The following is a 21,862-nucleotide window of genomic DNA, read 5'->3' on the forward strand; positions in this document are numbered from 1 at the left end:
GACCCAAAGCCCTTGGTCGACTGGGAACAGATGGTAGTCATACCTCTCTACGCCGATCGCGTTGACCGGGACCGGTGCAGTTTCTGGGCCTTTTCTTGACTGGTGAGCCCCCCCAGAGGCCGAAGCACGGGCAGAGGATGAAGACAGAGTCCCTCCATGCCCAGAAGTCCCACCTGGTTCTTGATGTCTCCTCTGTTCCAGGCCTTGGAGAGAAATCTTCTCCCTGTCACACAGGGTCCTCCTGGAGAAAGAGTGACAGATATCACAAGAGTCAGGGACATGGGTGGAAGGGAGACAGAGTATGCATACTCTGTGGGGGTCAGACTTCGCCTTCTTCCTACCACACTCAGGGCACTTGTCGAATAAAGTTGGCATTTCGACAATAAAGAGGTGGTAAAACTGGTCAAAAAACACAGCAACTGGAAGAGGAAGACCCCAGATGTCGAGTGAAACACTCAAATCACTGGAAAAGCTCCAAAATTGAAGATATACCCAAAAAGGTAGAGCTCAATGCTCCAGGGTCCTGCTAGCAGGAGCCGGAAAAAAGAACTGAAAGTAAAAGGCCTTTGGCTGTGCATCCTGGGATACAGAGGGTCTCTGGAGAATTCCTTAAAGGCACGGTATCCCTTTTCCAGACACATAATGGCAGCTGTTGGACTTGGCCCTTTTGGCTGGTTCACAGCTAAACTTTTTGCTTTTATATGTGACCTGGTGTTAGTTGTTTTTGGCTTCTGCGCACTTTAACACTGTGTCCCAGTGTAAAGTGCGTGCGGAGTCTGATTGTGTGGTGAGATTGGCCTGCCCTCCCATAGGAATGCATGGGCAATGTGTGTGTCCATGGTAGTTCCCGATGTGTGGGGAGTGCAGGGGCGAGTTTGGTACGTGCGAACTCGTGAGATTAAATGCTGCGCGACGGTGTGCGCAGATTTAATGCCACTTCTAGAAGTTAGCATGTCTGTGTAGTAAATGTGAATTGACTGTCTGGCTTGTGATTGGCTGGAGCTGGCTGGTGTGCCTGGCTCCAGGAGTCAGGAAGGGTCTGCCCCGGTGGTGAATGGAGAGATCTGCATGTCGATGGGAGGGAGGAGTGCACCTGGGACCTGAATAGGGCTGGGCCTTCCCTACAGAATGCTGGCTCCGCCCTCTGTGGTGCAACTGATGTCCCTAGCCTGTCCTGTGAATGGGGAGAGGGGCTGAGCACAACAAAGTGCTCAGGAACCAGCTGTGTCTGGTTTTCCCCCCTACCCTGCACCCTCCAGACAATGGAAATATGTGTATAAAAAGGAGCTGTGACCCCATGCAAGTTGTTCCTGACTTGAGGGGGGCCTGCTGCTGCTGAGCGCCAGGAGGAACCGCCATTGGGTGCTGCCTCCCTGCTGGAGGGCCCTGTGAGCTGGCCCCTGGGCCCAGCCTTTGCCCCCCCCCCCATTTTTAAAAATAGACTTTCCCTGGACTGAGGACTTCACTTCTAGTGCAGGGAGCGCTTTTTCATTTATTTTAAATGGCGTTTGGTTTGTTGTTTTGTTGAGGAGCGCTAAATCGTCCCAGTCCTGAGCGCTCTTCACTTTTGGTTCACAGAGCACTGGTGGCCGCAGCGCGAAGCTGCAACTCGAGGAACTTCACTGAGGAGATTTTCCCCGCAATTGCCGATTTTTGGATTCTTAATAGGGAGCGGGTGCCCACCCCGCTTTATGCCCCTTTAATCGCGGGTGCCTACCCCGCATTGGTGGTGCCTTCTCTGCGTGTGGTTCCAGAACGGGTGCCCACCCTGCCTAAGTGGCGCTTCTCATTGGTTTTTTTTTGGGAGCCTACCCCGTGGTGAAGCCAGGAGTAACGTTGAGGGCCGCCGCGCTGCCTGTGGCAACCTGGAAGTGCTCAAGAGCAAACAGGAAGCGGACGGGAGCCCACCCTGCACTCCTGTAGCGAGAAGAAGGCCGCAAGGAAGAAGCCAGCGCTTCCCACGGGGTTCCCGAGAGTAAGGGAGAGCCCCGTGGTGAGCAGCGGAAGAGCAGCGAGTAACTCGAGGTTGCGGGCGGGGCCTGAGAGCGGCCCGGGAGAAACGCGCCGATCAGGGAGCCCAACCTTCGCTAGAGCGCTTTGAGGCAGTGGAGTGAGGAAGAAGCCGGCATTCCCACGGGGCTCCCGAGAGTGAGGCAGAGCCCGGGGTGACCAGCAGAGGAGGCGGAGAAGAGCTGCAGGGCCGGGAAAGAGAGCTTTCCCTACGGCCGCCGCAAGATCGGAGGAGAACACGAGTGAGGGTTGGAGTTCTCCCAGAGAGGCCCCCCTCAGTGGGGCTTCACAAGGCTTGTGGGCCGGATTGCTACGCAGAAAGAGCCCGGCGAGCAGGGCTCCTAGGCTCATTGTTGTAGAGGGGGCGTTGGGGCACATTGCCAGTGCCAGCCCCCTCCCAGCTTACTGTACCGACTGCCCTTGGGTATTTTAGGAGCCCCAGTGGGAGTTCCATAGGTACAGTGGTGCCTGCGCTAACCTATTTTTGTCTGCATTTGTCTTCTCATGCCCCAGTGAGGGGTCAGGGGCACAGTGGTGCCCGAACTGATTGACTTGGGGGTCACTCCAGTTACAGGGTCCCAGTGAGGACGCCTAAGGACCCCCGCAGTACCAGTGCTTGTTTTCCCCAGTCCCCCAGCTGCCCTGCGAGCGCACAGGCAGTTGTCACATTTGGGGGCCCAATTGCTTCCATTAGAGTCCCAGTGAGGGACTCAGGAGGCACACTGATGCCCATGCCCCCCTGCCACAGCTGCCCAGCAATTAGTGAGCAGCTCCAACGTTTAGGCTGTGCGGAACATGGGGATCTCACAGCTGCCCAGCAAGTAGTGAGCAGCTGCATCGTTTTGGCCTGACCTTTTGCGCACACTACTCTGGCTGTCTAGGCAGCGCGCCCTGACTGTTGGACTAAGGGCATTTGAGCCCCATGGAAGGCCAGTAGGTCTCGGGACAGTACCTAATATGATTCTATGCAAGGGGATGGGTGATTTGTGTTTATGCTATGCCTAATGTGAGTTATGCGTAATGTGCAATGTTGTTATGCCTGTGATACCTCTAAATGAGTTTTATGGTTAGGATGTTGTTTAGCCTAGTATAGTTTATACTAGTGAGTTTATGTGTACCTGTGTGATCTATGCCTAAGGTGATTAGTATTGCGTAGTGTGCACCTACCTTTTACCAGTGGTTACTGGTTGTGTCCTACAATTGTTATTTTGTGCTACAATTATTCTATGTTCTAGAAGTGCTATTTCTACTAAGTGCTGATTCTGACGGTGGCCCACGTGGCCCTGTCATTTGTATATAATCCCCTGTAAATACTGCCCAGTGCCAGTTGGCACTGTGTAATTGTGTGATTATGATCTAATGTGTTTATGGTAATACAAAGGCTATTTTTATATATAACCTTGTGTGGAGTTCCTTTTTGTGGTTTACCTAGTGTGTTGCTGCTGTGTGTGTGTGTTGTGCAAACGCTTTACACATTGCCTCCGGGATAAGCCGGACTGCTCGTGCCAAGCTACCAAGGGGGTGAGCAGCGGTTATCTTGGCGTGCAACTCCCTTGCCCTGACTAGAGTGGTGGTTTCTGCCTGGCTTTGGCGCAAGCCTTAGCCAGCCAGAAATCCCATTTCTAACAGCAGCCTATGGGGCTTGTCTGTCCAAACCTTCCTCTCTATCATTACACATGATTTTTGTGAAGGGGAGTTTCTCTGAGTGTGAAACTTAACAAAGTGTGTTACATTTAATATTATTTGGCTATCCTTTTCACTTCAAGATGAAGTGCTGGCCAATGTAGCCTTGTAGTTTTAGGCTGCATTATGTGTCATTGATTTTCTCTTAAGTGTCTCTGCAGGTCTGCAGAAGAAAACAACTTAAGAGACTATTTTGATTGCTCTGGGGTCCACGCACATGGGCGGGACTATTCACAAGATTATGACTATCACAGAGATCCCCTACTACAGAATGAATAGAAAAAATGCTGGATGCAGTTATGTACACAACTCTACAGCAGTATGTAAATTATGAGGCTGCAAAAATAATGCAAACACATATGATACATTTAAGACATGCAATGTGGTGAAACAAAAGTTGACTCAACTAATAATTAGATTTCAATCATGTAAAAAAAATCCTTGTTAATGTCATTTCCTAAACTAGCTAGAGAATAGGACCAAACATATGCTTTCCTTATTCAAATGTATAAAGAAAATCCATCTGGCTACGTCCAACTGAGCAGTCAGTATTACCATGTGCATAATATTCTAATTTCTGTTCCTAAAAATGTGCAGATTTACACTGAATATTACCTCCTTCTCCCTTACAAGTCACCCTTAATAACTTAAACCCACAGCACAATTGAACTGTGTTTTCCTTTATCATCTGCTGATATCATTTGAATTCTTAGTCATAGGAAACCAACACTCCATGCAAGTGATGTTCTACTAGCAAACTAGGGATGTCCCACTTTTCATAATCAGTGCTTCCTGTGCTTACAATGATCAAGGAATTACTTACTTTGGGAGTATTCACTCAGGAATTAAAAGCTGGACAGAGTACTTCATTAAAAAGTATAGTTTTGATCTGACGATTTATCCCACACAGATTTTGGAGTGAAAACTGAAGATGAAACGCTGGCAGACCATGATTCTCTGAAGCCACAATTTTCCCAAAGTAATGCAGCATGAACAGCAAACTTGTTGGGGTGGTGGGGGAGGGGTCTCTATGGCATCTGGTTTGTTCATTATTTGTCATCATTGAGGTGTTCAGCCCCTCCTAAAAACGTTCTGCTTTGTCAACTTTCCCTCACAGGACTAGAGGAGGGATGCAAAACACTGTTGGATAAGTAAAATGATTTGAACAGTTTGAAGAGGAATTTAGTTTGCTGAAATCTGAACGCTTCATATATACATATAGAACTAAGACACCGTCTCCAGTACCCCCAAATTAAACAAGGGGTCTGGGGCATGTCGAGGTCAGGTACCCTTTGAGAATTGTTTGTGGACTTGTGATGTTGAGATGCACGTGGGCCACGTCAGACATATATGATCCAGTCAAGAGCACAATGGGGGGGGGGGGGGGGTCTGTTCAAGCAAACATGGGAGAAAGTATTACAGATCAATCTAGATGATAACCAATGGAAAGACATTCTCATTCACAGGAACACCTTTGCCACTCATGTGGGTGTGCAGGAAACATTGAAAAATGAAGACAATCCAGACTGTTTCCAAATCACACTTCGGCGTTCTAAGACTTTGTGAGATGATTTGTCGAACATCTTTTGTAATAAAATCCTAGTCCAAGACTTGAGAACATATTCTGAAGGGGAAGTCCCAATACAAACGGTATGATTTTGTCAAGAACTCCACTGATAATTCATTTTCTTGTTATAAATCGCTGGAGTGCCCCTTCAACCCTACCCTAAAAAATTTGCAAAACAAAAAAAAAAAGTCTGGATCACCGCAAGACCTCTGCAAAACCTGTTAAACATCTTTCTCTCTCTCTCGCATGCATGCAATCATCACTGCTCTTAGAACCCAGTTTAACCTCTCCTTGCACGAACATTTCGCTATACTTGGAAAAATGCAACTGTACTTCCTTTCCTAACAAAACCAATGCAGCTCCTACACTGCTTTCCAACTTCAGACCTATTTCTTTACTTCTTGGGCCCTTCTTTGATTCTGAAATCGCATATTGATGCACACCCGACCAAAATTCTTGAAGACTTGAATTGAAGACATTGATCAACTAAAATGTTGATCACGTTACAGTACAGAATCCGTTTTAATCTGTTTCTAAAATAAATCCACCTAAGGCTGGACTCTAAGAATTCAGTCACTTCGATCTTTCTAAACCTGTTGGGTGCCTTTGATATGATCTCCCACAACATCCTTCCTCACTACGTTGGAGGGTGCTGAAGTTCTGTGCACTTGACTAGTTCCATTCTTTTCTCAACAACAGAGAGAAGGCAATCTGTCCTCTTTTTTTTTTTTACTTTAAACCTTTACCTTTCGGGGTCCCACAAGGCTCACAATATTTATCTTTTATGAAAATGTAAAAGTCCATATTTTGTTAGACTGAGGCCTGACAGTGGAATGGGGCATTCTATCTCTATACCCTTCTTCATCACCAGCACACCTGGATGGATTAGTGACCCACTTTAGAAAAGTTTCATTCATTCATTTTCTGAAAGAACTAGATGTGAAAGGTAACAAAATACGGCTACTATATATTTCGTTACTGCACAATTGCAATCATGCTGGTTGTGGGAGTAGGATTAAATGGTACGGAGATGTGAATCGATCCTGCAAATCCACCTCCGATTCGGGGCTCAATTTCTGGAGTTTAACTCTTCCAATGTGTAGGGAATACAAGATCAGGATTTGCAAATCCCACTGTCAAAAATGCACCGGAAAAGTGCATTTGTCTAAATGGCAATCTTGAGTGGCACTTATATAATCAAGAAAAGATTCGGGTTAAACCAGTGTTTAGGGGGTATCTATAACAATCCACAAACCTAGGCTTCTATTCACACAGCCATGATTCTTGTTTGTGGGAACATTTGGGCAACTTTATGACAAATTACCAATTTGGAGCTCAAATTAAATGGCAGAAATATCTCAAAACTCACAATAAGCCACACTTTACACATCTTTTAACAGTAAATGATTTATAACTGGACTGAGATGCACGTGCATATTTTTGAAAAATGCATTCAATGCACAAAACTACTTTTTATATCAGTCTTCTGAGACTCTCCTGCTCTTCCCTAGTCTTCATCAAATATTAAAAGAAGCACCAAAATGTGAAAACTAATTCATGGGGGTAAGTAGGTGTTAGACCATCAAGAGTTGCAAGGTTATAAAGTCATCAGACCTTAGCTTGGAGTTAGGGTCTTCCATGTAACCAACATTTTTACAACTAATAAGCTTTCAGTGGTCAATCAAGCTGTGCTCCTTCTCCCATCAGTGCGCTCCGCCGACCGCCTTAAGGGGAATTCTAGAGTTTATTTCTCTTTCAGGCTTCAGACAAGAGATGTAAATACTGCAAATTCTGGCAGCGATACACAGCAAAGGACCTAAATTCACCAATTGTATTAAACCACTAACATGACAAAAACAGCCACTGCGATTTTCAATCAACGTGGTAATGATTAATATCTGGTGCCTCTAGGGGTGACTTCTTTTAGAAGCTTAGAGGCATGATAAACTTTTCCCCGACTGTATGGATCACAGGTCTATGGAAATCAGTTACCAGCAGGGCAGGCATGGCAAGTCTGCCTACTGCCTTCTGAGAAAAATCTTCAGAAAAATTCCCAAGATCATGTGATTGGGAAAACCAGACATCCTTACTTGAACCACCTTTCTAAAGCCCCTTCTATTGAGTTTAGCCACTTCCTACTCTTTTACAAGTACCATGATAAAAATGCAAGCTCTTTTCTTTTTCTATTGCTTTAGGACAAATAATAATGTTATTACACAAAACAATTGTATGTACTATACCGAACATGAACTGTACTGAACATGTACTGAACATTTATCTTTACGAGGTGAAGCAAATGAAATCAAGCAAAGTATACATAGGCAATAAAAACAAGGCAAGGTTTGAGAGAAGAACACATAAGGCACAAACAATAAGTAAAGGACCGCACAGTATGGAGCCACAGCAGGGATAGTGCATAAGATGAGAAGGGCGAGGAAGCCGCGCAAACTGTATCAGGAGATGTAATGCATACAGCAGCAGGAAGAAGAGATAAACATTGCTCGTAGGTCTGCAATATGAGATGCAAGAAAATGCATACACATGTCTCACGCAATTCACAAAATTCTGGAAAGTGAAAATGTGTTATAAAGAAGTACAATGGCAGAAGAACATTCCAGGTTGAAGAGACAGATCAGAGTCTACACATGCCCGAGACTTGCAAAGCAGTCATAGTTTACTAGTATGCAACGGCTGAGGATCTTACCTCCCATAAATCCCACGGCAAGGACTTAGCATGTGAAAGCACAAGGGTGAGAAAAGAAAAACAGATTTCAATTTGGTTCATAAGCGCATCCCAAACAATGCAGACTTTAAGTCCTTTTCCTGACTTGACTTGACTAACGTCATCTAATAAGGTACGTAGCATTTCATAGCAAAAGGGCCAAGGGCTGGAGTACAATCAGTCAAGCACCAACCATGTCTGTCACTTGACGGCCTGCCGCAGCTATCATGGTTCCCAGAGGTTCCCAAAGGTACCAGCCTGTCAGAACATTCGCCAGATTTCGACAAGTCTAGCTGCCGAGGATGCTCACCAACTACAATGGTAGAATATATCCAGTCATCTAGCTCTGAACAAGCTTAGGCGAAGTAGCATCTAGAGACAATATATTGCACTGAGCTAGAATGCTTGTTCTGTCTTCCAAAGTATTTAGATTGAAATAGCACGATAGCACAACAAACAAAAAATGTTGCAGACCATTCTATATTTTGTGCAGCTCAAGGTCATGTTAACATACGGTGTTTACTGAACACCCACTTTAAAAACACGTGGCATTCTGAGGAAACCAGATGGACAAAGATTTTAAAAGGGTAATACTTTTGGGTAAGTCTGCTCTGAGCATCCCTCAATACTAAAGCAAAACAAACCCCCATCCTCAGGAAAAATATCAAAACCCTTCTATTTCAACCATCCAGCCTCGAAGGAGGGGGGACCACATCACAGCACCCTTATAGTTTACCAGCAAAAATCACAATTTGTCATGAACACCTGAGTCACTCATGCAAGAGGTGAGAGGTTAAGAGGTGAACAGAAGGGCAGGCTGGGAGCATGTTCAGATGGTTCTCTCAGTTGCACTACACACTGGCCTTCCCACCACCCCGGTATTGATGCCTGCTTCTCTGCTTTTGCAGCTGCTCTGCGGCTTTCAGCCAGCAACCAGTCCCATTTTAACAATAGCTTCCTAGTACTTCAATCATACTTGGGCTTTGTGCTGTGCTTAGTTTGTAGAAAAAATAAGCGCCAGGACCCGCGCCAGGACCCTCGTCAGGAGGCCACTGCAGCTTGCACCACGATTGCCTCTGGTAGTGCTGCCAATTACAGTGCCATCACAACTACTAACCGTCACACTCCTACACGTGTGATGATTCAGAGTGTTCAAGGCCCGCACAGCTCTAAGAATGGCTTGGGAGCAGGTATTAGTTGTTTTAATGTATATTGAATTAATAAACAACTGTTTTGCTTATCTTTAAATTTTACACAAACGGCGCTACCATGTGGCAGCTGTCATAATCGTTGGTATTGGTAATTAAGTGTTGGTGGCGAGCGCTGGAAACCACTGGCTCAAATTAAGCAGTGGGTTTGTGGTGGCTTATTGAAACTAGAATGGTGCAAACAAGCACAGAGGGGACCACAATTCACACCCAACACCAAACCTAACGCCAATGGGCGTTACCTTTTACAGAGCACTTCACAATAAAAAAATGTTTCAAAAAACAGGTCCCACCATTTCTAAGCCATATGAGTCGCTCTTATTTTGTCTTGACTTGCACTTTCCTAAGCATAAACACCAATTAAGGCAATGATAATTAGAAATCACACACGTTTCTTATTGCTTTAGATAACACAGAAAGGTCAACGTTTTTATCTATTTCCACTCTAACCACTGACGTAGTAAATGATTTCCAAATACATACAGTACATGTAAAATTATTCTATGCGAAGATCACCCTGGACCTACTTAGGGTAATTTGACGCTACCTGGAAAAAGCACCCAGATCTATGTAGGGTGCTTCAGAGTGAGCCTCACCCATCCTCGTTCCATTACCCCAATCTCTTAACCTACAACAGCCTTATGAGATGCAACAGCTGTACTGTACTGGTATTGGTTTTGAACTTTCCTACACCTTGCAAGGTTCAAAGCACTTTCCGGGTAGTAAGCAGGCATTACCAAAGCTGCAACGTTGAAAAAGTTTGGAATGTTTGCCCCACCAACCAATCGAGAACCAGTTGGTCGCCGATCCATGAAACCGAGCCATAAACATGATAAACAAACCTGAGAGACCGACGCAGAAGCCTTCACGGGGGTGCTGGCATCTGGTTTGAGTGGGTCAAAATCCAGATCCAGCAAGCTGGCTTCCTCCTGGAGGGCTCCAGGGGCCTCAAACTTTGCAGCAGCGAAAGGGAAAAAAAGAGTCGGAGCATTAGCTAGGCAGGATACACGAGGCAGGGATGTGGGAGAAAGACAAACATAAGCATCCATCTCTGTATAAATATTCGGTCTGGCATACAATGTGATCAGCGGTACCTCGGCCCAATCCGCACAATCAATTGGCTGATTTTAGTCCAGAGTCGTCTGCTCATGGGCACACCTGTGAGCCAGGAAATCAGGGAGCCTTCCCTACAGCTCGTAGTGTCTGAAAGTCAAGTATGCAAACTCGGTCCGTTCTCGGATCGCTAGGCTCACGCGCCTTTGCAATTCGTAACATAAAAAATATCGCCGCCTCCCCGCTTCATGAAATGGACTATAGCTCACAAAACTTCCCTAAAGTGGACAAACTACAAAAACACACCGAAAACATAATGCGTTGCTGCCTGCATGAATTTGGAGAAAAACGGCAGACTCCTGCTTAATAGTTTAATTCTATTTTAGGGCGCTAGAGGGCTGATGATCGGACAATAACTGTGATAGGTGAGCTGAGAAACTGGCCCATCAGTTCTCTATTGCTATGCTTCAAAGCGCCTCAAGTTTCGTCATTACAAATGTAATAATTGGTAGGCATGAAATCGACAGCCCCTTTTTCGGACAAACACCAAAACAGTCGTACAAAGACATTGTTACACATTATTACAGGACTATATGGAAAAGCCAAATATATATGGATAAAAAACTCAAAATAAATACATATACATGCCAAACAATAACGATAGCACTTTTCAGGCGCTAGTGCGTAATTAAGGAATCCTATGTAAAATAAATTATTTTAGAGTTTAATTTCTCCTCCAAAAAGTCCGCTGTGTTATTTCAAGAATTTTGTGACAAGGGTCCCTGCAATTCAATACATTTAGTATATAACTATAGAAAACTATACATTTGCGAGATATGATTATTTCAAACGTATATTACAAAAAAAAAATGCACATTTACCAATCAGCCTCCTTTCATGGTAACCCGTCAAAAAGCCACGAGAGGGCAGCATTGGAGCATACAGAGAATACTCATTGGCTTATCCTCTGGGGGATTTTCGACGGGTTCATTGTGATCACGTAAAGAGAAATATTTATTTTTATTTATTTAATGCGATTTTATATAGCGCGAACTTTACCCGAAGGTGTCAGAGCGCTTTACATAAGAACCAGTTGCAAAACATAAGGACTAAAAATTACATGCGTTACATAAAAGAAACAAACAGAAAAAAATGCAAATGTACAAGATGTAAAGCAACACAAAGAGACTAGTGATTAGAGTTATCTCTAAATACATAGGGAAGGGATACGAATAGATATACTCTAAGAGTCACATAGGAATGGTAGAGAGTACAAAGGTCTACTGCATATACTCGTGATTAGAGTTCTCTATATACATAAGGAAGGGATACAAATGGATATACTCTAAGATCAAACAACGATCTGATCTCCTTGAGAGAGAGATCACTCCCAATGACTGGTCCCACCACCTCATTATGTTCAAGATCACACACTTGCCAGCCTCCAACCTATTTGTGTTGTCAAACCTAAAATCTTAACCAGAAACTAAGAAATACCTCTATCCGAACTTGAAGCCATGATTAATCCCCATCTTCAACTCCATCCCTCATCATGGACGGCTGATGACCTCACTTCTCACTTCAACTCAAGAATGACAGAGGTCTTAGACCAAGCAGCTCCTCTCAAACTCAAACAACGGAGGAGAGCCAAATCAAAACCCTGGTTTAACGTGGAGCTGAATGAAGAACGGCGCCAACTCGGACAAACAGAAAGGTCCTGGAGACAAAATCCCTCGTCCCTGCACCTAACACATATTATATCTGCTTGACGGTCATACAAAAAACACATCTTCAGTGAAAAGGCCTCTTTTTTCCGCAGCCAACTTGATCTGGCAAAAAATAGACCACGAGAACTCTTCAACATTGTTAAAAGCCAAACTAACTGCACTCCCTCTCAAGAAATCGAAGCCACCAATGAGCAATGTGAAGAAATTTGCACCTTCTTTACCAATAAAGTTTCTAAAATTGATCAATCCTTTTTACATCTGCTAACCCTCCTTCCCCCTTAACCTGCCCACCTTCAACCTCCCAGGACAACTCGGAAAGAGCTCTTAACAAGGACAATCAGACCTACCTCCAGCTAAAAAACAATGCTCATTGGTCTAACTTTGAGCTAATGTTGGTAAACGAGGTCTTCAATATAATCTCCAACCTAAAACCTTCCTCCCAAACCATGGACCCCTCCCTTCCTCAATCATAAAAGAACTCAACCACACCATTTCCCCTTTCTGGACAAAAATCATCAACGCCTCTCTCACCTCTGGCTGTGTCCCAGACTCCCTTCAACTAGGACAAATCACACCCATTCTCAAGAAACCTGGGGCTGACCCTAATGATCTTAACAACCTCTTACCTATCTCTAACCTCCCATTCCTTGCAAAAACATTGGAGAAATGTGTTCTCCTCCAACTCAATAAGCACATTGAAGAGTTCAACCTCCTTGATGCCTTTCAATCTGGTTTCAGAAAAAGCTGTAGCACGGAAACTGCAATGCTGAAAGTTGCAGACAATATTCACAAGGCCCTAGACGAAGATGATGCCTGCCTACTCATCCTTATTGACCTATCTGCGGCCCTCGACACAGTAAACCATCCAGCCCTCTTGGAGACCCTGTTGAAACGGTCCGGCATTAATGGCACAGTACAAAAATGGTTCACCTCCTTCCTTCAACACTGCTCGCAACAAATTAAAATTAACTCCCGTCTCTCAAAGCCAACTTAAGTCACACTTGGGGTCCCACAAGGCTCGATCCTCTCCCCGTCCCTCTTCAATCTCTTCATGGAGCCCCTCACAATCATATTAAAAAAAGCCGGAGTGAACTACCACCTTTACGCGGACGACACCCAAATCTATTTAAAGATCAAGTCTCCCAGCGACATCCAACTCCTCAATACCACCCTAACCGAGATCCAAACTTGGTTCTACGTTAACCACTTAAAGCTCAACCCAGACAAAACGGAACTAATCCTATTCTCTCCAAAAAGAAACCATCGTCCAATCCAAGAGTGGCTCAAGAATTTGGTAGCCCTAAACTGCCCCCTTACCCTATCCTACTCAGTTAAGTCTCTTGGCATCACCCTTGACAAGAACTTATCAATGGAGGCTCACATCAAAAACTCTGCAAAAAGTGCTCTCTTCTCTCTAAAACACCTCAAGAAACTGAAACCTTTTCTACCCCCACGATGACCTCAAGACAGTAGCCCAATCTCTAGTTCTCTCTAAACTCGATACGGGAACGCCATCCTTACAGGGACACCGAAAGCTCACCTTGCCCCTCTAAGAGCAGTGCTGAACATGTCCGCTCGACTCGTACCTGGAGTTAAAAGATTTGAACACATCACTCCAGCTCTCAACTGCCTAAATTGGCTTCCCATGGAAGGTAGATGTATCTATAAATAGGCCTGCATCACTCACAAGACCCTTCACTCTCCTGACCCCAACTACTTAAATAATAAACTGAGTAGAGCAGGTCAATCCAGAACACTAGGAAGCTCCAACTCACTCCTTATTCCTCCAAAATTGAAAAAGAAAACCACCCAATACCGATCGTTCTCAGGCAACGCTCCCAAGATATGGAACCCTCTCCCTGGAGTCCTCAGATGCAACCCCTCCTTCTCCTGTTTCAAAAGGGACCTGACACTCCATCTCCTAAACAAATACTTTCATGACCAACGTCAACTAACCTAGTCTTCTTTATTTGAGTTGTCTCCTCTCTCTCTGGACATTCATGGATAGTGGGTGACCGGACTATGTCACTCTCGCCTTTTCTTGTATTGCTCTCTCCTCCTCCGCTGCACTACATATTTATTGCCCATGCTGTATTTTTTTGTTTCTGTGGTTTTGCTTCCTTACTGCCGGCCTACTATGTAATGTAATGTCCTTCCGCTGTTTACTGTGGGTATGTAAAGCGCTCTGATACTTATGGGTTAAGCTAGCGCTATATAAAACTTTTAAAATAAATAAATAAAGAGAAGGGACAGTGGCCGTTCTCCATGTATGCCACGCCACAGGGATCTGCAGGCGGGCTGGGGGCTTTCACTTGTGTGAACCTTGTTACCTCCTCTTGGGTCACTGGGTGTGCGACTGCATCAGAGGCTACACGAGGGTAAGATGACCGTTCACGGTTACTGGAATCAAGGATTGTGGAGTTCAAAAAAATCAAAGGAGATCTTAACAGTTTGGAAAACGTCACAAATGAAGTGTTTTCAAGGCATCCGGCCTTGACATTTACTGGACATGTCTAAAACCTTCCTTGTTTGATTTGGGCTTTATTGATGCATTTGGCAAGGTAGGCCTTTCAGGTTACCCTAATGGCTTTATAATAATCGCCCTTTTTGTGCTTCTTGCTACCTTATCTGGCAGTTATTTCCATCATTGGCTCAAGATCTCGGCAGGTGCACTTTAGCTCACCTACAGAATTATACAACTATTTCTTTGTGGATTTGATGTCAGCCTGCTATTTTCTGGTCCTCAGATGGGCAGTTCTCCCCTGAGTGTATGAACATTTGAGTCACAGATTTTACAGTAACGAGTGCAAAACAGAAACATTCTTGGAAAATTACTTTACAGGGGTGTAGAATGCTTCAATATTGAAAGACTGTAGCTGTGATTTGTTGCATAGCCTGGCTGCAGGAAGGGTGGGGTGAATAAATGGGCTAACCACAACTGATGGTGCACGGACATGTAATTCTAGGAAAAATAGAGGAAGCAAAACTTATCAACTCCAACTAATTGGACCTGGAATTTTGAACTCGGGGTTGTCTGCTGGGACAGCTTGTTCTACTCCTACGATCACTTTTTTGTACATTTGCCATCAAGAAGTCAGTCCATGTGATGTGAACCTCGCCTGTAGACGTCGCAGGCTAAGCAGCTACAGGCACCCACCACATTAGGGATAGCCTGTAACGGTTATCACAAAGGGAACAAAACAAAGAGTGTTTGACTTCGACAAACTTACCAAATGCTGAATTATTACTTGTAAGGATCATTTCAATATCCTCTTTGAATGAAGAACTGAAGATATGCTGTCATCATTCAAAAAGCTCTTCATGTACCATTGCTGCTGCTAATATTTCCATCCATTTCCCGGGGGGGGGGGGGGGGGGGGTGACCTTTTCCCCGAGCACAATAGTTAAAAATTCCTGGAAAATTGCAATCTGCTGAGATATACATTCTTTGGAAATATACTGTGAAAGACAAACTCAACTACGTACATGGGTCAAGGTCATAGAATGCCTCTGTTCTCCAACAAACATTTGATTAGGTGAAGTGACACAAACCTTCTCCCACGGATCAAAGGGCGCTGTGAATGACACTAACCCTCCTGCCATTTATTCAAGGGCTGCTATATAAAACTCTCAAAATAAATAAATACTCTTGCATATTGGGGCAACTGTATTGGGCCAGTATTTCCACGTACACAGTGCAATTTGTCATTCCAATTTCATCATCATTCCCCATGTTGGGTAGAGCTCACTCTCCCAGGTTCCACGACCATATGCTCCCTTCACATGAAACTCGTGGGTGGAGCCATGGGGCGCTTAACATTTACTTTTTTAGTTTTGGGAAGTCGCTGACTGCACTTTTAGAGAGAACTTCTACGTGAAGCTCTGCACCAGCGCTATTTTGGGAGGCCCTAGGTAATTTAGTTTATAGGGGAATGGCTCACCTGGCCATAGGTCTAAGGTAGCTACTTACGGGTGGTGTTAAGGGATCTCACAACTTCAACTCATTCTCAAATGTTTATGAAGATGAATGCTCAGATGAAATCTCATGAACTCATCCGCTACCAAAGTCAGCCATAGAAATGGCAGAAGTGATCCCATAAAGGTGGTGATATTCACCTCCCAGGCAAAATGGTATTAGCTTTAGTTGCTACAGCACATATGAGTGAATAAGAGGCATTATGAGAACCAAAGTTTAATAAGAAGCTTCAATAGCACAGGGACTCTGGCAGCACCTAAGCACCTGCAGAGTGGCAACAAACATAATGGGGCAATTCTTGGGGTAACATAGCAAATTAAGATGCTCTTACCAAATGAAGTGTTTACCCAAATAGACATTAGTAAAGGATCCAGAGGAGGCCATCTTGGAGTAGGCACTGTTACAGTGAAAGTGACTAGCAGAAAAGATACATGTGAAGAGTTTGTGTTGAGTAACTGTCCCTCATTCATTTATTACATGTGTTTATTAATCATGTCATTTTAATGTAGGCAAATGCATTAATTAAATGTGCCTCATATATTCCTATGCAGTTCAGGAAAGCTCCCACGTTATTTCCTTATGTTAGCCAAATCTTGTAGGCCTGAAATGCAGGTCCCGGGAAGCACTTGCTTTAGAATTACAGTTTGAATTTCATGTGTGTTGTGGAAATTGTTCTATCTCACGTTTTGTGTTGCAGGTGAAAGAAGCGCTCGTTAGGTAGAATAATGTATTTGTTTTATTTGTCAGGCAAGGAGAGAAAAAGTTGCATCGGTATCGATAACCGAAGGCCGTTGTCCTTCGCACAGGAGAAGGCCTGGGAACCCAGGACAAATGTGGTGAGAAGAAAAACACTGTTGTCCCTTTAAGATGGTAACCAGAGTGGATGGCGTGACCTGCAAATGACCAAGATCTTTTGCAGGTCACGCCATCGCTTCATATTGTTTCGTTAGGAGTAGGGAAAGACTTCTCATTCTGCCTTCGGGGAGAGAGCACTTTAGAACAGCTCTGTCTCAAAAGTTTTATTCTATGTGACCCATCGATGGAAGAGAGACTTTTTAGGAAGAAGACTCCACATGCTGACACCTTTTATTCCTTTTCCTGAAGATGCTTAAGTAGGGGGTGTCATCTTAGTGCTAGGGTACGGAAAGAATAATGCTTTATATTCATCAACCCTCGATGAAGGGCAATTTGGACTTCTGCTTTCTGATCCTCTGTATCCTGCTTATTGAATTATTTTGTTTATGCTGCACCGTTTAAACTGGATGCACAGGTTTGGCTTTAGGCTGATTCCAATGTACTTCTACATTCTCTTCTTGAGGTGTCTTGATGTCCAGTTGTTTTTGGCTTTGTAATAAATTAACTTACCTTGCGCAGTTGTCTGTGAGTACTATTCGTCCAGAGAAATTCCTGTTGAATCGATTGACAATATTAACGACTTTCTCCCCTTAACGCTTTCATGCTGCTAAAAAGAACCATTGCATTGTGATTCTAGAATAGGTCCAGAAGTTATGGGCCTGGCCCTTTCATGGTCATCAATCAAAATGGTTCTAAAGTACAATGTTGATTGAGGTGTGCTCTACATTTGGTTGTATATCTGAGGCCTATTAGCCCTTGCAAGCGGTCTACAGATCTGTTCTATAAAAATAAGGAATTGTAATAAAGCAAAATCCCTTTTTCACACTGCTTTGAACATTTACACGTAAACTTTTCAATAATTGCAGGAGCGTAAGAATCTGCCTATTTTGTTTGCACATTTCTATTAGCATTTATAATGAGTTTTAATGATGTGCTGAATATGCCCATTTGTTGCCATTGCTCTGGTACACCTATTTCAACACTTATCTGAAAAAGTCTCTGATGCTATACGTGGCAGTAGGCTAAGAGGCTCCCATAATGGCTTACATGAGTCTAGAAGTCACATGAACTTATCACCATAAATCTCCAGTGACAATCTAATGTAGTCCTGTAAAGGGACCACACAGTAAAGAGAAAAACAGTTCTCCTTACTCAGTTCTGCATCACTAACAATCCCCAGCAATAAACATTCTAGAATGTCACTTTATTTGACGAAGTCTGTTGGGGTTTTGAGAACTACTGTGATATCACTCCCCGATGGACCCTTTAAAACTAGTCTTAGTCAACGTGCTGATCGATGCATCGCCATAGGCTCGGCTGTTGTTCTGATGGAAGGAAGTAATGCTGGATTTTGATATAACCAGAAGCTGTGTGTTTTTCAATACCTAGGACAATGATATGTTTCATTACGCCATGCTCGTAACAGATGCAATAACCAAATTGTGTTGAAATGGTGATGGCTATACACATGTTTGTGGCATTCCACTGTATCCTTCAAGTGCACGCAGATGGAGCATGCAAGCACACTATTGGTGGCTGCAGAAATATAGCCCGAGCAGAAGTCAATGTCAAAGGTTAGACTGAGGGGAATGACAGAGAGGTGCAAACAGAAAGCAGACAGAGACAGTAAGCACAGACAGGGAGGTGACGCAGCTCGGTGGTCTGTGGCTTCTTTCATATTATCACACTCAGTGCCACTATTTGCTAATAAGCGGCAAAACTCTTCAGATACCGCCAACTGATTTACAGCCCTACTGGTCGTCCAGAGAGATAGGAATGACAAGAAATATAATTTACAATATGACAGAATGCATCTGCTCTAGGAAGAACATTTCAGAAGCATAGTTTACGACTGCAGGCCGTCGGCTATGCAATGGCAGACCAGCCAGTCATTTTCTTCCGCCACATTAAGACTCTGGGGTATGTGCTTGAACATCTAATTTGGCCCATGTGAAAGAAGCCAGAGACCTCGGGCTGCGTCAGAGGAGTCACAGTGAAGGGTGTCACAGAGAAGCCCTGCAGAGGTGTCACATGAGGGCCTGATCACCATGAAAATAAAAAACAGAGCAGTCCCTGCATGTGTTCCTGCCAGTTCAACTCTACATGACTTTGGAGAAATTGCTTCTTCCACTTGAGTTAGGAAAGACACCTCCAGGTAAGGTGAACCCCTGGCATTCACACAATCAGCATTTTCTAGTCTACAGCTCTGTTAAAAATGGTCTGCTTTTCCAGCCACTGAGTTTGCGAGCTACTGCGCTACATTTCACCCGTTCCAGAGATGAACAACTGTATGTATTTCAAATGTTTTCAAGGGGAAGCACACAGACCTCTATAACTACACCTCCAGAAATAACTCATAAGCTTGTTGACTGGTGCCATTTAAGCTTTTTTGGGGACAATAAAAAAAATGTAATTTTAGGCGTAAAATATTCAAAACCTCAAGCATCAAACCTAATATACATCATTCCCCCAGTGCTCTTAGCACAACTCTGAGCGGTTAGGCTTTCCGCCAGCCTTCCATCTAACCAGCACACCGTGTGGCGGCTCTGTGGAGTGACACCTCTGCACGGGGAGTAGAGCAATGCGGGTCAGTGAATGGTGGTGGAGAACTGATGTCAGAATGACAGAAGGAGCAGCTAACCTGAGATGGGGTTGTCACACTTATCTCGGGCACAAAATTGTCATCAAACAGGCTGAGGATGTTCTCCTGCTGGAAGTCCTTGCACGGGGTGTGTTTGGGAGGCGGCGGAACTGGCGGACCTTTTCTCAGCTACATGCAAGCAAAACAGGACCAAAGCCATACCCACACCAGGAGAGAAACAGAGAGACAAAACCAGTCAGCAACACCAGGGAACAGAGGGTCAGGTACACATCGTCAAACAAGGGTTCACAGTTCATACATGGCAGCAGGGTGCATGGTCTCTGTGCAGAGGAATTAAACACAATTATTTGGTTATTAACACATAAAACAAACACATTTCAGCATTTTTGGAGGTAAGTTGGGGGCAACAAAACATCTGAGTACTTAATTAACAGTACAAATTTCACAGGGCACCATAGCGCTGACCTCCTCGCTGGTGCTGTAGTTATTGAAATCAAGCACAGCCTTTCATGCCTCAGCATCACCAACCTGCCTGGAAGCTGGGAGAGGTCAGGGACCCAAGAGCAACTCTTCAGCATATATCAAAATGCATTTCCACGTTCCCCGCTCTATGCAAGATGGCCAGCACCCTCATTCCTGTTTGCAGACATACGAAATAGTGTCTGATTATACCTTCATCCTTATTTGGAGGCTGGTGCGGGTAGCAAGTTCTGTATTTACCGAGAAATCTAGCTATGGAACATGAAGGCCTTTCAACTGGTTAAGCCTTCCAAAAAGACTGTGCAAAAGGTCTATTCTGAAAGCTCGCCTGTTGTTGGCTAATAAATAGTAGTTATTGTGGTAAAGTATCTAGATGACATCTCCATATTAATATAGGCTGATCTTACAGTGCAATAAGTACAGGGCATTAGATCAATGAGCCCTAGTGGGGCGCTGAATGGAGTCTCTTCCATGACAGGTGGTTTCTCTCCAATCCTCTCACTCTAGCAGTTGCTGGGTTTCAGACTGCTCATGTCTGCAAGTGTGCAGACTTCCACGGTAGGAGAGTGAATGATGGGAGGTGCAGGCTGGTCCTCGCTCTTGTAGTCGCATACTCACTGCTGCCTCGGCCATTCCACTCTCTAACTCCCACAGGAGGACACCTTCTCTAGAGCATCGAACCTCACGGCTGCAATGCGGAAGTATACAGCACGTTAATGACCCATGGCTCCTAAAATAAATGTCTATAGCCACCACAGCACAGCTCGCAGCTTCATGATCCAGCCACTGCACCTGTCTTGAGATTCAAGAGAGGGCATAAAGCAGAGGACAGATGCAACATATGCAGGGCACGGAACCCTTTAGTAAAAGGAGAGGGAGGCACCCGTCCTTTCTGTTGCCACAGCTGGCTACATCTGTATGTACTGGGCCACCGGCGCGGACGCTGGTAGTACCTGGCTGTTTGAGATAAGTGTAAACAAGTAGAGCAACGTATCCCAATACCGTTCAGCTTGATCAATCCATTTTAGGATCTTGGTCGCATACGCCCAATAAAACGTACTCTATCTGTGAGGTTAACAGGTTGGGAACGATTCTGCTTTCCACTGCGTTGCACAAGAACACGCAAAAAACAACCAAGTGACTACCTGGCTTTGCAGTTCTTTAAAAAAAATAATCAAATTTGGAAGATGTAGCAACAACGTGGGCATGTATACATACAGAAGAAACAGTAAATGTAGAAATAAAAAAGTAATCCCACAAATGTCAGACGCCAGCCACTAAAAGAATTTACGAGAGTCATATGCCGTTTACTTCTTAATGTTTGCAAAACCAAATTCGCATTGATACAGTGCAATGGATATCAACATTTTGAAACACACAAACATTATCGGTAAAAAAACTACACTTTAGAGCATTTTTTGCCTAAGCATTAATGGGCCATGGCGACACACATACTGTATATATTAGATAGAAAAACGTCAGACGTATTAAACTAGAGAATTATTGTCAAAACGTAGAATGTTGTGCCTTTCCCAGCACCGTTTCTGAAACTTACTGCTACCTTTGAAAACAATTTAGCATTTTATTTTCCTTTTTTTAGGTTAGACCTGTTAGGGTGCTTGTACCATCCACGGCGCACATATTAAATGCTATACTTACTGTAAGCAGCGACCAATCAGCCTGCCTCAGGCGTTGGCTTCTTTGGATCAGGAACATCGAACTATTGAAGTAGTGTGGCTCACTGGTCAGAGGCGGCAGACCAGAGAGCAGAGGACGGCCCGGGACCAGGGTTCGATTCCCGGCGCGGCAGGTTTCTGGACCAGGGTCAGCGGATTCGATAATTCTCTCGCCTCGGTGCCCACTCTGATCAGCGATCACACTCGGCAACTCTGGGCATTAGCTTCCCTCATCTTCACTAACGGCCCCACCAGACCGCCGGGGATGCCTGGTCTCACCCTGGAGATACCCATTAAGGGACC

General features: G+C 44.4%; 1 protein-coding gene across 23 annotated transcripts in view; it reads right to left on the reverse strand.

The window, feature by feature from the left end:
- BIN1 (bridging integrator 1) overlaps nucleotides 1–21,862 on the reverse strand; it is a 556,732-nt gene that overhangs the window by 143,758 nt on the left and 391,112 nt on the right. For 9 of the 23 annotated variants that reach the window (XM_086957130.1, XM_086957127.1, XM_086957136.1 and 6 more), the window contains 3 exons: nucleotides 19,443–19,571; nucleotides 10,033–10,143; nucleotides 7,965–7,988 (listed from right to left, as the gene is read on the reverse strand). The exons of 8 other annotated variants lie outside the window; for them this stretch is intronic. In XM_086957130.1, the coding sequence (XP_086813256.1) occupies nucleotides 7,965–7,988; nucleotides 10,033–10,143; nucleotides 19,443–19,571 (264 nt within the window). The remainder of the gene's footprint in view (nucleotides 1–7,964; nucleotides 7,989–10,032; nucleotides 10,144–19,442; nucleotides 19,572–21,862) is intronic. 6 more of the 23 variants (XM_086957146.1, XM_086957142.1, XM_086957144.1 and 3 more) reach the window with 1 other exon arrangement.

The sequence above is a fragment of the Lissotriton vulgaris genome, chromosome 2_1, assembly GCF_964263255.1.
Source record: "Lissotriton vulgaris chromosome 2_1, aLisVul1.2, whole genome shotgun sequence".
NCBI classification, from domain to species: domain Eukaryota; kingdom Metazoa; phylum Chordata; class Amphibia; order Caudata; family Salamandridae; genus Lissotriton; species Lissotriton vulgaris.